This window comes from Cherax quadricarinatus, chromosome 71 (assembly GCF_038502225.1).
Source record: "Cherax quadricarinatus isolate ZL_2023a chromosome 71, ASM3850222v1, whole genome shotgun sequence".
NCBI lineage: Eukaryota > Metazoa > Arthropoda > Malacostraca > Decapoda > Parastacidae > Cherax > Cherax quadricarinatus.
This window is the reverse complement of record NC_091362.1, coordinates 11636219-11649396: the sequence shown is the minus strand read 5'-3', so window position 1 is coordinate 11649396 and position 13178 is coordinate 11636219. Positions and strand designations below refer to the sequence as shown.

The 13178-nt window shown below is 41.5% G+C and overlaps 1 protein-coding gene across 3 annotated transcripts in view; it reads right to left on the bottom strand.

Annotated features, from left to right (window-relative positions):
* Positions 1–13178, bottom strand: part of LOC128700294 (protein PRRC2C-like) — a 334215-nt gene that overhangs the window by 141741 nt on the left and 179296 nt on the right. For all 3 annotated transcript variants that reach the window (XM_070100021.1, XM_070100022.1, XM_070100023.1), the window contains exons 12-14: positions 10682–12671; positions 9419–10559; positions 6347–8947 (exon numbers count right to left, since the gene is read on the bottom strand). In XM_070100021.1, the coding sequence (XP_069956122.1) occupies positions 6347–8947; positions 9419–10559; positions 10682–12671 (5732 nt within the window). The remainder of the gene's footprint in view (positions 1–6346; positions 8948–9418; positions 10560–10681; positions 12672–13178) is intronic.

The following is a 13178-nucleotide window of genomic DNA, read 5'->3' as shown; positions in this document are numbered from 1 at the left end:
TTTTCTATTTTCATATTATTTTATATAATTTTTATGTTCTGATAATTACAATTTATAGTAGTTCTTGTCATTTTATAACCAATCTTTGTTCTGACACTAGTATTAGGTACTGAAATTGTACTCACATTGTCACAAACATACTGACAGGTGGACATTTACACCTGCCTTGGTCATTTACTATTGTCTTGGAATATATACAAAGTATTTATAGATCCCAGCAATGTTTTGGATATGTGGAAGTACAGTAAGGCCCCACTTTACGGCGTTTCGCCTTATGGCGTTCCGCTAATACGGCGATGTCAAATTATGACCAAAATTTGCTATACGGCAAGCAGTCTTTGAAATGCGGCGCCCCCCACCAGGTTTGTTTACATTTTCCGCGACCTCATCTATTATGTCAGGAAACTTTCCAAAATTTCAAGCGTTTTAAAGTTACTGCATATTTTATATGTACTTAAGTGTACCTGTACCTAAATATACTTACACACTGTGCTGGTGTGCAGGTACACATTAAAATCGCTAAGTCTCTCTCTACTCATGACTCCAATACTACGTAATAATAATCACTCTTGGGCACACTAAATGTCTTATTTTACATCAATATAGGCATTTTCATTAATCCATCTATGATATTTTCCTCAAAATTATATATGAAACCCATTACACAGCATATAAACATGATACATACACTCACAGAATAAAAATAGATGTAAATATGAAATTTGTTTACAAAGCAGCTGTGTAGGTAGTGTCGGAAGAAATATTCTTTTCGTATGCCTTTACTCTATATATAGCAATTCACGACCCTTGTGGGTTTAGTACTTTTTATAATAAATAATAATAATAATTTTATTATTATCATCTTCATTCACTCTAAAAATGGTGTGTTGCTGTTTGTTTATTCTGAACTAACTTGTACAACTTGTACACAATGTAAGAGCATTTGTATTGTGAGGTAATTATTATTATAATAAAAATATTGAGGTAAATGTTTTACAAACTCTTACAAATGGATGTGAATGAACTAAAAGTAGACATATTAATAAGCATTTATTTCACCTGACCAAGTGATCGTCCACTACCTGTCCAGTTTGTTCTTACATTGTCTCAACTCTGTATCTCGTTCTCTCTCTCGTTTACTCTTTCGTTAACTAGTTGGCTCTCATTGACATTGGCATCAATGCTGAGCTGTGATAAAAAGAAAAGTCATAAGCCTCTTGCTTTAAGTGCCAAGTTAGAGGATGATGGTGTGCCATTCTGATTTTATTCAATAAACTCCCTGCCACTCACCTCTCACACATTAATATTAATATTTTAAGGTGAACAGTATTTAGATAAAGGTAGGGAAGTTTTTATTGCATTTATGGATTTAGAAAAGGCATATGATAGAGTGGATAGAGGAGCAATGTGGCAGATGTTGCAAGTATATGGAATAGGTGGTAAGTTACTAAATGCTGTAAAGAGCTTTTATGAGGATAGTGAGGCTCAGGTTAGGGTGTGTAGAAGTGAGGGAGAATACTTCCCGGTAAAAGTAGGTCTTAGACAGGGATGTGTAATGTCACCATGGTTGTTTAATATATTTATAGATGGGGTTGTAAAAGAAGTAAATGCTAGGGTGTTCGGGAGAGGGGTGGGATTAAATTATGGGGAATCAAATTCAAAATGGGAATTGACACAGTTACTTTTTGCTGATGATACTGTGCTTATGGGAGATTCTAAAGAAAAACTACAAAGGTTAGTGGATGAGTTTGAGAATGTGTGTAAAGGTAGAAAGTTGAAAGTGAACATAGAAAAGAGTAAGGTGATGAGGGTATCAAATGATTTAGATAAAGAAAAATTGGATATCAAATTGGGGAGGAGGAGTATGGAAGAAGTGAATGTTTTCAGATACTTGGGAGTTGACGTGTCGGCGGATGGATTTATGAAGGATGAGGTTAATCATAGAATTGATGAGGGAAAAAAGGTGAGTGGTGCGTTGAGGTATATGTGGAGTCAAAAAATGTTATCTATGGAGGCAAAGAAGGGAATGTATGAAAGTATAGTAGTACCAACACTCTTATATGGATGTGAAGCTTGGGTGGTAAATGCAGCAGCGAGGAGACGGTTGGAGGCAGTGGAGATGTCCTGTCTAAGGGCAATGTGTGGTGTAAATATTATGCAGAAAATTCGGAGTGTGGAAATTAGGAGAAGGTGTGGAGTTAATAAAAGCATTAGTCAGAGGGCAGAAGAGGGGTTGTTGAGGTGGTTTGGTCATTTAGAGAGAATGGATCAAAGTAGAATGACATGGAAAGCATATAAATCTATAGGGGAAGGAAAGAGGGGTAGGGGTCGTCCTCGAAAGGGTTGGAAAGAGGGGGTAAAGGAGGTTTTGTGGGTGAGGGGCTTGGACTTCCAGCAAGCGTGCGTGAGCGTGTTAGATAGGAGTGAATGGAGACGAATGATACTTGGGACCTGACGATCTGTTGGAGTGTGAGCAGGGTAATATTTAGTGAAGGGATTCAGGGAAACCAGTTATTTTCATATAGTCGGACTTGAGTCCTGGAAATGGGAAGTACAATGCCTGCACTTTAAAGGAGGGGTTTGGGATATTGGCAGTTTGGAGGGATATGTTGTGTATCTCTATACATACATGCTTCTAAACTGTTGTATTCTGAGCACCTCTGCAAAAGCAGTGATAATGTGTGAGTGTGGTGAAAGTGTTGAATGATGATGAAAGTATTTTCTTTTTGGGGATTTTCTTTCTTTTTTTTGGGTCACCCTGCCTCGGTGGGAGACGGCCGACTTGTTGAAAAAAAAAAAAAAAAAAATTAAGGTAAGTAATAAGTGTGTGTATCTTACCTTTTATTGTGTTTTTAATGCCTATTTCTATTGCTAACTTAATATAAGTTAGTGTAAACTTGTTGTCTGGCATTTATTGCATATTTTGTGTGCTCTGATAATACTTGTGGACCTGTGTGGTAGCCAGGTGGAGGGACAACATTACGTTTTCTCTGCTCAGCCATCAGAGAAAACGTGTATGAATCTGTGTTTGGCCCAGCCACTCCCTCACTCCGCTTTTGTTTACAATTTTCGGCATGTATTATTCATTACTTCTACCTTCGTTTATGATGGCATCTAAAGGTAGTTGTTAGAAATTATTAAATTCAGTGAACAAGTTATGTCGATGTTAATAATATGGCTCTGGGCCACAGTGTAGGTAGCCGGTAGGTGTAGCCCACGCAGGCTACATCTACCGGCTACCTACACTGGCTTCCTACAAATAAATACTACTCACCTCTCTTCCTATATTAAGACTACACATATTTTACGGTAAATAATGAGTGTACTGTATGTGTATTTCACCTCTCTGGGATGTTTTAAATATCGTATATTAAGTATGAGATGGGGAGCCAGGGCTACCTACACCTGGGCTACCTGCACCTGACTTCCTACAAATAAGTACTACTCACCTCTCTCCCTACATTAAGATTACAAATACTTTAAGATAAGTAATGAATTTACTGTGAATGTATTTTACTTTGTTTGTTTTTAATGCCTGGTTCTATTACTAACTTAATATAATTTAGTGTAAACTTGTTGTCTGGCATTTATATGCATTTATAAATGGAAAAAATGGCGTTCTGCCTTCCGGTGATGTCTGCTCTCCAGCGACAGCCTGGAACCTAACCCGCCGTATAAGTGGGGCCCTACTGCATTTTCATATGGTTTTTATGGTTGTATTCTCATTTTCTTGGTCTCAAATGATAGAATGGAAGATATAGTACAGAAATAGAGATAATTTTGATTGCTTTTGGGACTGAAGGTTGCTTGAAATTGAGCACAATGTGACGGATTTTTTTTTTTATTTTTGCCAACGTTCAAGAGTAAACAACTCACGCCATGCATCCAATACACGTCAACTGGTGGGTCTAATGTACATTCATGAATGCGCTTACATTATTTATACAATTATTACAACACTGCAGTAGTCTGCATAGCAGTAAATCTTCTATTCTTTTGTGTGAATAAAAATTCAAAAGAGAAAGCAAGCGTAATATAAGAGGGACCTGGAGACATGACTAATGAACAGAGAAAATTTTATTTTAGTGCCAGGAACGTCTACTCTGTTTATTCTGGACCCTATTCTGAAATTGGCCTTTCTCAAATTTTGTGTGAAACTGGCCAAATTACCAATTTCTGATCACTGTACTAGGAAGGTTGAAATAGGTAAATGGACAGTTTCTTGTACTCAATCAATAGAATAAAACAAGTACTAGCGAAATAGCTACGAGTTTGGTTGACTGGAACAATGGAATTGTACCAAAATACAACTCAAAGTAGCTCAAAGTAGACCCTCCTAACCATAGGTTGTGACTCAAAATATATTTGTTAATGGCTTCTACAATAAAATTGTGCAAGATGGTAAAAACAAAATTACAACCGTATGTATGGTTTAAAAGAGAAACTTTGAATTTTCTACAATGATTTTTATTGTTATAGTGACTTTCTTCATATAATTTGATAGAATGGAAGGCATTCTACTAAAACAGAGAATTTTAAAAGGTTCCAGGACCAGTAGCAGTTTGAAATTGTCCTCAAAGTTGCAAAATATTTGATTTTTGCAGATTTTCCTGGGGGACAGGTAAGGCCCCCTACACCCCCTGGTCTGTTTTATGGGTTTTACTGTCCAATTCAAAAAGTGTGATGCTGTAAACCTTGACCAATCATTCCTGGTTATATTATCCAGGAATAGAGTAAGTCTTCTATTTTTGTGTGATTATTAAATCAAAATGTAGGGCAAGTGTAATACAAGCATACCTCACCTTAAGGCACTTTGCTTTAGAGCGCTATGCTAATACAGCGCTTTTCAATTAGTCATGTTTATTATTTTCAGTACCATTTTGTTACCCATGCTCAGGCTGTATGGCATTTGTGCACTTCATATGTTAGTCATATTCTGGCAATTTTCAAAATTTTCCAATTCTGTACTTATGATTATTATTGTAATTATTAATTATAGTACAATGGCCCCTAAGTTTAATGCTAGTGAAAAAAAGTCACAAGCCTCTTACTCTGAATCAAAAGCTAGAAATTATCAAGCTTAGTGAGAAAGGCACGCTGAACTATGAGATAGGCCATAAGCTAGGTTTGACATGCCAAGCAGTTTGCACAGTAGTAACCTCAAAGGAGGAGTTGTTGAAAGAGATTTAAAATGCTACCCCAGAGATTTAAAATGCTACCACACGGAAGAAGTTTTAATAGTCTGGATAGATCAAACTAGCCACAATGTTCCTTTAAGCCAAGGCCTAATCCAAAACAAGACCTTAACTCTCTTCATTTCTATGAAGATTGAGAGAAGCGAGGGAGCTGCAGAAGAGGGGGTTTGAAACTAGCAGTCCTGGGTTCACAAGGTTTCAGGAAAGAAGCCACCTCCACAACATAAAAGTGCAAGGTGAAGAAGCAATGCTACAGAAATATTTGTCATGAAAGAAAGCATCAGTCAATGAGGCAAACCTCATTGTTGTCCTATATTAAGGAAGTGCCAGTCACCCTAACCTTCAACAGCAAATAGCCCTACCATTCAACAGCCTTCATCACAAGCAAAGGACAAAAATATTTAAGGTCAGCAATACAGTGCCTTACCACTTGTGTTTATCATTTTTTTTGCATCTTTTTTTTAGGGCTAGTGCTATTGCACACTTAATAAATTATAGTGTAAACATGTTTTTAATATATGTACTGGAAATTGAACAAAAAAGGCTACGATTCACTCTAAGGTGATATTCACTTTACAGCAGTGGTCTTGAACTTAACCCCGCCGTATTAGCGAGGCTGGGGACGTGATTAGTGAACAGACAAAAGGATGTTTCAGTACCAGGACTGTCTACATTATTTTACACTATTTTTCAACTGGTATTTTTTATTTTGTGTAAAACTGGCTAAATTACCAACGTCTGTGTACTTTATAGGGTAATTGCAATACTTTAACATGTAGTTTCTTGTGCACAATCAATAGAATGGAAGGCATGCCAGCAAAATAGCTAAGACTTTGGTCAAATGGAGCAATGGAAATGTCTTGAAATAACACTCAAAGTGGACACAATCGCCAATGCATACACTGTGACCAGACTGCAAAGTTCGTGCCTGCGCAATTCCCAAGTTTTCCATCAAATTTTGTCGTTTTGGTGACATTACCTTCAGAAAAGATTATTATATTGAAAATACAGTACACATAGAGCACACCATTTTAACTACAAAGATTCAACTACTCCACCCCCCCCCCCTCCACCCATACATACCCTTAAAGATTGTGAAATTATAAGTTAAATATTAGCATGAATTGAAAGAATTTTAAATTGTCACTTACTTGTGGGAGGAAAAAATGTTGATGAAAAGGAATTCTGGGCTGCACCTGGGGATTTGAGCTGCTGGCGAGTTGTATCTTGGATATTAGCTCCTGGCTGCAAGGATTTCAAGAAGCTAGGAGGAAGCGTTGGAGCACCTCGAAATGCTTGTGCTCCCAGCTGCTGTGCTGCCAGACTCATACTGGAACCAAATCCTTGCATACCAACACCTGCTGGGCCAGGCTGAGATTGACTGCCAAAGCCTTGTAGGCCATATGCTGCAGGTGGTGTCTGCAGGGGTGGCTGTGCTTGCTGCTGCACTGCTGCTTGTAATGGTGAACCTGAAGCAGTATAAAATCCTGCTGCCTGTTGGGGTCCACCAGGTCCAGCTGGTGGTGCTGTAGGTGGGGCACCTGGTGCACCAGCCCCATTATTTGAGTAAAATGAACTTGGTGGCTGTATAGCCTGAATAACAGAATTCTGTACACCAGGGCGTTGGACCAACTGTGATCCTAAAAGACCCATGGGTTGGCTGGGATCATATATATACAACTGCGAGGGCTGAGGACCACCTTGTAAAGCAGTCCCTAGGCCACTCTGCTGGAATGGGGTACCAGCCTTAGACCCAATGGTGCCAAAGTTCTGCTGAGAATTACCAAATGTTTGTGATGATGGCTTCACTGCTGATGACATGAGAGAATTTGAAGCAGTTGATATGAGGACTGTGTTTTGGTTTTGAGGCTGACTCTGTCCAAATCCTGTAACACCAGTTGGCTGTAGTCTGTACTGAGATATATTATTAGTATACAGATCTGGTGTTGTGAGAGGTGGGGGAGTCTGTAAAAACATTGATTGCTGACCAAATGCATTACTACCCAACCCTTGCCCGATTCCATATGGTGGATACTGAGAGAACTGGGATGCACCTCTCTGTCCAAGAACTGGAGTACCATCCAAAAATGGTTGGTACAAGCCTGTCTGTGGGTTAGAATTGAACACCATGGGAGGTGATGGGATTGCACCTCCTATTCCTCCAAATGGTGCTGTACCTCCTAAAGCTTGATACATACTGCTATTTGAAGGGCCTGTTGATCCTGATACTAAAGGAGGCGAGAGTGAGCTGCCCGAGATGCCCAAGGATGATCCACCTGGTCCTGGAGACACTGAATTACTGGCAGTCTGCTGCTGTGGTTTCACCTTGCACACATTCCCAGATCGACTAACTTCAGCCTTTGCCAACGAAGCAGCAGCAGAGGATGTGTATGCAGCAGCAGCAGAAGTGTATACCATTGCACTGCCCATGGCTGCTCCCTGCTGTAGAGGTGAACCACCCTGATACCCACCTACATCTTGAGAATGATCCTCACAGGTACCAACAGTAGTAGCATCTTTTGGCGTGAAAGAGGTTTCAAGTGCCGGAGAGTGGTCAAGCCCCGCCACACTATCTACAGCAGAGAAATTTGCTGTTGAGAATGCCACTGAGCTCGTCACATCCTCTGCATGCTCAGGGACAGGTGCCATTGTTTCCCATACCTTTTTGACTGAAGCAATTTTAAGGTTAAGATCATCTGTGGATGGAGATATAGGACTCTGCATACTACCAGACGTCATCACCAAGGATCGAGGAAGGCTAATTACTTTAGTGCTTACAGATCCCGGAACTTCTGGTAATTCTGAATCGAATGTAAAATCTAATTTCATATCAGTACCATTTTCTTCTACTTTAGTTGAGAAATTAAGTGGTAATTCAATGGGCTCTGGCTTTTCAGATTTCTTATCTTTATCTTCTTTCATTGACAATGTAGTTTCTGGGGAAATACTTTTTCTATCTCTGTTCTCACGTTGTCTTTGAGGCTTAGGGGCTTCACCAAACTTTGCCTTGTACTCTGCACCTACAGTAGCATTTACTGAACCTGCAGCCTTGAAATTGGTATTTTCAAATATGATTGTCTGAGAAGGCACAGATGTTCCATCTAGAGTATTCTTGTCCACTTTTGAGAAACTGGGTGGATCATCACTAGGGCTGGACCGCTGACTACTGCCTCCAGAATTTGGTTGGTCACTTATCTCCACACCACTATCGTGATTATCTACAGATGTTTTCATTCCAGTTTGATTTGTTCCATCCCCAGATGTTTGAGCTTGAGGAGAATTAGCTCTCAGTGTTGCAGTTAGAGGTTTATCCCATGCATTTTTAGGTGGTGGAGGTATAGCAGTTGAATCTTTCACAGGAAATAAGGTGTTTGCTGGAGATTCTACAGGACTGCAAGACCCAGCAGATTTCATTGCATTGATCCGGTTGTTCTCACGCTGTTTTGCTAGTCTTGGAGGAAGCTTGCTCTGACGAGATCGCTCAAATCCACCAGTTTTGCTAGTGCGACCTTTCTTTTCTTTTTGTTGTTTTTTTGAAGCCGTAGTGGAAGGTGCTGGACCACCAGCACTGGTAATACCAACAGCTGCAGGTTCACTGACAGCAGTTGTAACTGATACAGGCTCATGCAACTGGGTCTTTAATTTTTCTTTTCCTGATTTGCGCCTGGTTACTTCTTGGAAACCATCATTTGCAGCCATGTGATCACCAATAAGTTCAGACACTTGTGGCTGATCATCAACTATCACCACACCTGAAAAAAAAACCATATTCATATAATCAACACCCAATTATGACATTTAAATATTATACTAGAAATACTTATTCAATGCATGAAACAAAATTATACACTTATGATGAGAGCCCACACACTACTTATTAAAATGAAACTATGTCATTACAGTCATTTATTGTGGCTCATTGCTTTAGCACAAGCTACTAAAACCAAATTCATAATAAAAAAAACTAGTCAAAGCTTACTACAAACTTATCACACAATTTTATCATGTGGCTAATTCCGAATGTTAGCAGCATGTTCCTGTGCTCAAAATAACAAAGTTATAAAATAACCATCTAAAGTCAGCTTGGTGAAATAAAAGGCTCCAAAATATCTTCTTAGCTTATGCTAAAGCAACTGCCTCTTGTGGGGCAACATTTGACCATCAATTCTTGATGAACTGACTGACAGGGATTGTTGTGGAAATGGCAACAGGAAACTACTTACTAGCATAATTATTCAAGTCGATGCCCTCCAATGGGTTGGCTTTCTCTTGCTTGGGTTTACTTTTGTTGTTGACTTCAGAGAGAGCCTGGTGCACCATGGTAGGGTCTAACTTTATCTCATGCACTTGACTGACAGTAGTTTCATTTCTCATGCCCTTTCCACTTGTAGGTCCATTCTTAGTTTTCTCATTTTTATGTGGAGCCTTCTTCTCACCAAACCTCTGCTGGCTAGTATTTTGGTGAACACCTTGGCTCTCAGCTTTGGATTCCTTGCCAAATGAGATACGTCCCTGTGCTAAGCCCACACTTGACGTGGAAGCCCAGCCACCACCAATCTTCCTATCTGCTTTGTTTCCCTTTCGATGATCAGCTTTTATCACTAATGTTGCAGTCTTCTCCTTATTTTCTTTTCGAGCCTCAGGATCGCTGCTTTCGGATGCAGTTTCCCAGTCAGCTTCTTCAGTCGTCTCTGGTGTACCTTCTTTCATGCTGGGCTTTACTGGCACTGTAGTGGCCAATGAGACAACCCCTCCACCTCCAGAATTGATGACCGTTGTTGAAACTCCTCGTCCTCTTTTACTATGGCTACTTGTTCCACTGCCACCAACGCCGCCTCTCTGACGCTCAAATTCTCGCCGTTTCTGAAACCTTGGTGGCATCCTGTCAAACCTGCTTTGCTGTTGCTGCTGCTGCTGCTGCTGTTGCTGATGCTGTTTGCGTCCAGCAGATTCTGATGAACCAACTTCATTGATACACACTTTTCCCTCCTCAGTATTTCCAGGTTTGCCACAACCACTGCCACTACCACCACCACCACTGTTGCTGATAGTGTTGCTGGCACCACCACTGCCACTACTGGCACCACCGCTGCTACCATGTGATGGTGCTGACCGCCCCCTGCCCCCTGCATGGCCCTGAAGTGATGAAGCTCCACCACCACCCCTGGAGTTTCCCCTCCTGGCTTCCCCTCGCCCCCGGCCGCCACCTCGACCAAACTGGGAGCGCTCACCATCGCCGCTCTCCTCCCGGTTGTTGGGTAGAGATGAGCCACTACAGATGTTACTGCTTCCTGCAGCACTGTTGCCTCCCCCTGATGATAGTGCACTGCTCCAATCTCCTTCACAGCTACTACTCCAATCATCCTACAAATCAATAGAACATAGAACAGTGAATTTAACTATTATATTAAAATGGCAAAGCAGCAATTATTGATATCTAGAATACACACACACACAGAACATATTGATGAAAGCACAAGCGTTACCTTACGGTCCCTATGAGAACGTCCATGGTATTCTTCATAGTAGTAGTAGTCATCATCACCTCTGTAATTGCGCATCTGAAATCTTGGAGGAGGACCTCTACCTCGACGATTGTAATCCCCTCCACGACTTCCTCTAGCCCCACGGTACAAGGGGTAGGTGCCACCTCTAGATCCACTACTACGTCCTCCACTCCGAGAAGACTCGTAGCGATTTCCTCTGTTACCCCGAGAGCCTGATAATACTGCCTTACTGCCCCCGCCCCGGTCTGCACTCTTATTCTCAGCAACTTCATTATTTCCCTCAGTGGTCACTCTTCCAGCGGTTGCTGTTGGAGAAGACCCTTGTGCGAGGGTAGTGGTTGTAGTGGTGATTACGTCTGATGTGGTTCCGGCCAGCTGTTGTTGCTGAAGATTTAGCTGCTGCTGCTGCTGCTGCTGTGGCTGCGGCTGCAGCTGCGGCTGTTGCTGCTGCTGCTGCTGCGGTGATGGTGGTGGTGGTGGAGGTGGTGGTGGTGGTGGTGGTGGTGGAGGTGGTGGTGGTGGTGGTGATGGTGGTAGCTGCTGTTGCTGCTGCTGTTCTGGCTGCTGCTCCTGTTGCTGTTGCACTTGCTTTGACTGTTGTTGTTGTTGTGGCTGTTGTTGCAGCTGCTGCTGCTGTGATTGATGCATTTGCTGCTGCTGCTGCTGTTGTGGTGGTGGCGCCTGGATGAGTTGCTGCATTAGAGGTTGGGGTTGCAAAACTGGAGTTGTGCCAACAACTTCCTGTGGGGTGGATACCCTCACTGTTGCTACCTCTACTACTGTGGTGCTTGTGTTGGTTGCGGCAGTACTGCTGTTGGTGGTACTGCTGCTGGCCTGACTGACTATTGTTACTGCTGCTGCTGCTGCTGCTGTTGTTGTAGTAGTAGTAGTAGTTGTTGCTGCTGCTGCTGATGCTACTGCTGCTGCTGCTGCTGTTGTTGTTGTTGTTGTTGTTGTTGTTGTTGTTGTTGTTGTTGCGACTAGCACGCTGGCTGGAACAGTGCTCTCGCTGTTTGAAGTTGCTTGCTTGGCCACGCCCCAAATGTTGGACTCCCCGGACTTGGTCAAACTGTTGCCTGCATTGCTGGCCACCACTGTTGCCGTGCCGCTGGAATCGGGGCGGGAGCGTTCGGCGTTTTTTGAACGGCTCGCCCATACATTATCCCTGTGCTCCTTAGGGTGAACAACTTCCTTTACTTCAACTTTACGTACTTGTTCTCCCTGAGGCGATTTCTTAAGAGTTGTCATATTTTTCCTAATTTCCCTTTCTTTATCTGAGGCCTCTAACCTTTCACGAGTTATGGGTGCTGGAGCATGAGCAGCACGGGCATTCTCCTTTATTATTTCCCGTGGTTGCAATTCACTATCTTCAGTGGCACCCTCTTCCTTGAATTCTTTTTCTGTTACTGTAACTGACTTATTCTCCTTTACATCAATTTTTGGGGAGGATTCTTGGAAATTTGGCTCACGGGTAATGAAGTCATCCAACCTAGCCTCAGTTCGGTCATAATCATCGTATTCATATGTAGCATCTGCCCACGAAGTTATCTCTAACTTCTTTTCCCTTGGAAGAAGACTTGAAGAACGATCAAAGGAATCCTTGCTTGTACGCGACTCCCTACTGGACCTGCTATCTCTACTATCCGGACGCTGTGGGCGATCACGTACATCTTCACGCATTTCCATTTGCTTTTCAGCCGCTTCAACTTCTTTGTCCCATTCTTTGTGACTCATGCGCAACTCTCCTAACTCATAACCATTAGGTTCCTTATCTACCACAAGTTCAGGGTCATAAGACCGACTCCACAATTCATTTTTTCCTTCACTACGTCTCTCCACAAAACTCTCCCCTCGCTCAGGCCTTTCAATGCGGTCTTCAAAGTTCTTTCTATCAAGGCGACGGTTCTTGCTACTGTCTCTTTCAAAATCTCTCACTCTGTTATCCCAGTCCTCTCCATTTATGTTGCGCCTGTGCAAAGAAAAATAATAAATTAGTCAATTCATACAAATGTAATAATTCATAACTGTAGTTAAATGTATCATGAATTGAGGTGCTGAGGAGACTTTTTGAAGCAAATATACATACTAAAAAGTAGTCTGATTTTAACGATGGGAACAAAATACTAAAATCACAATTGTGTTAACAGCTGGTATATGGCAGGAGTTTCAGTAATATGACAAAATAACTTTCATATTCTATTTTAGATTTCATAGAAGAAAATTGTCAAAGTGGGATGTCTGAATGTGCGTGGATGTTGTTAGAATAAGAAAGAGATGATTATAGATGCTATGAATGAAAAGAAGCTGGCTGTCCTGGCTTTAACCCTTTCTGGGTCGGCAGGCCCTCTCCTATACTTGTTCTCAGGGTCAGAAATTTTTTGGAAAAAAAAAAAATTCTCATGAAATGATAGAGAATCTTTTTCCAATCATAATGACACCAAAATTATGAAATTTGATGGAAAACTTACGGAATTAT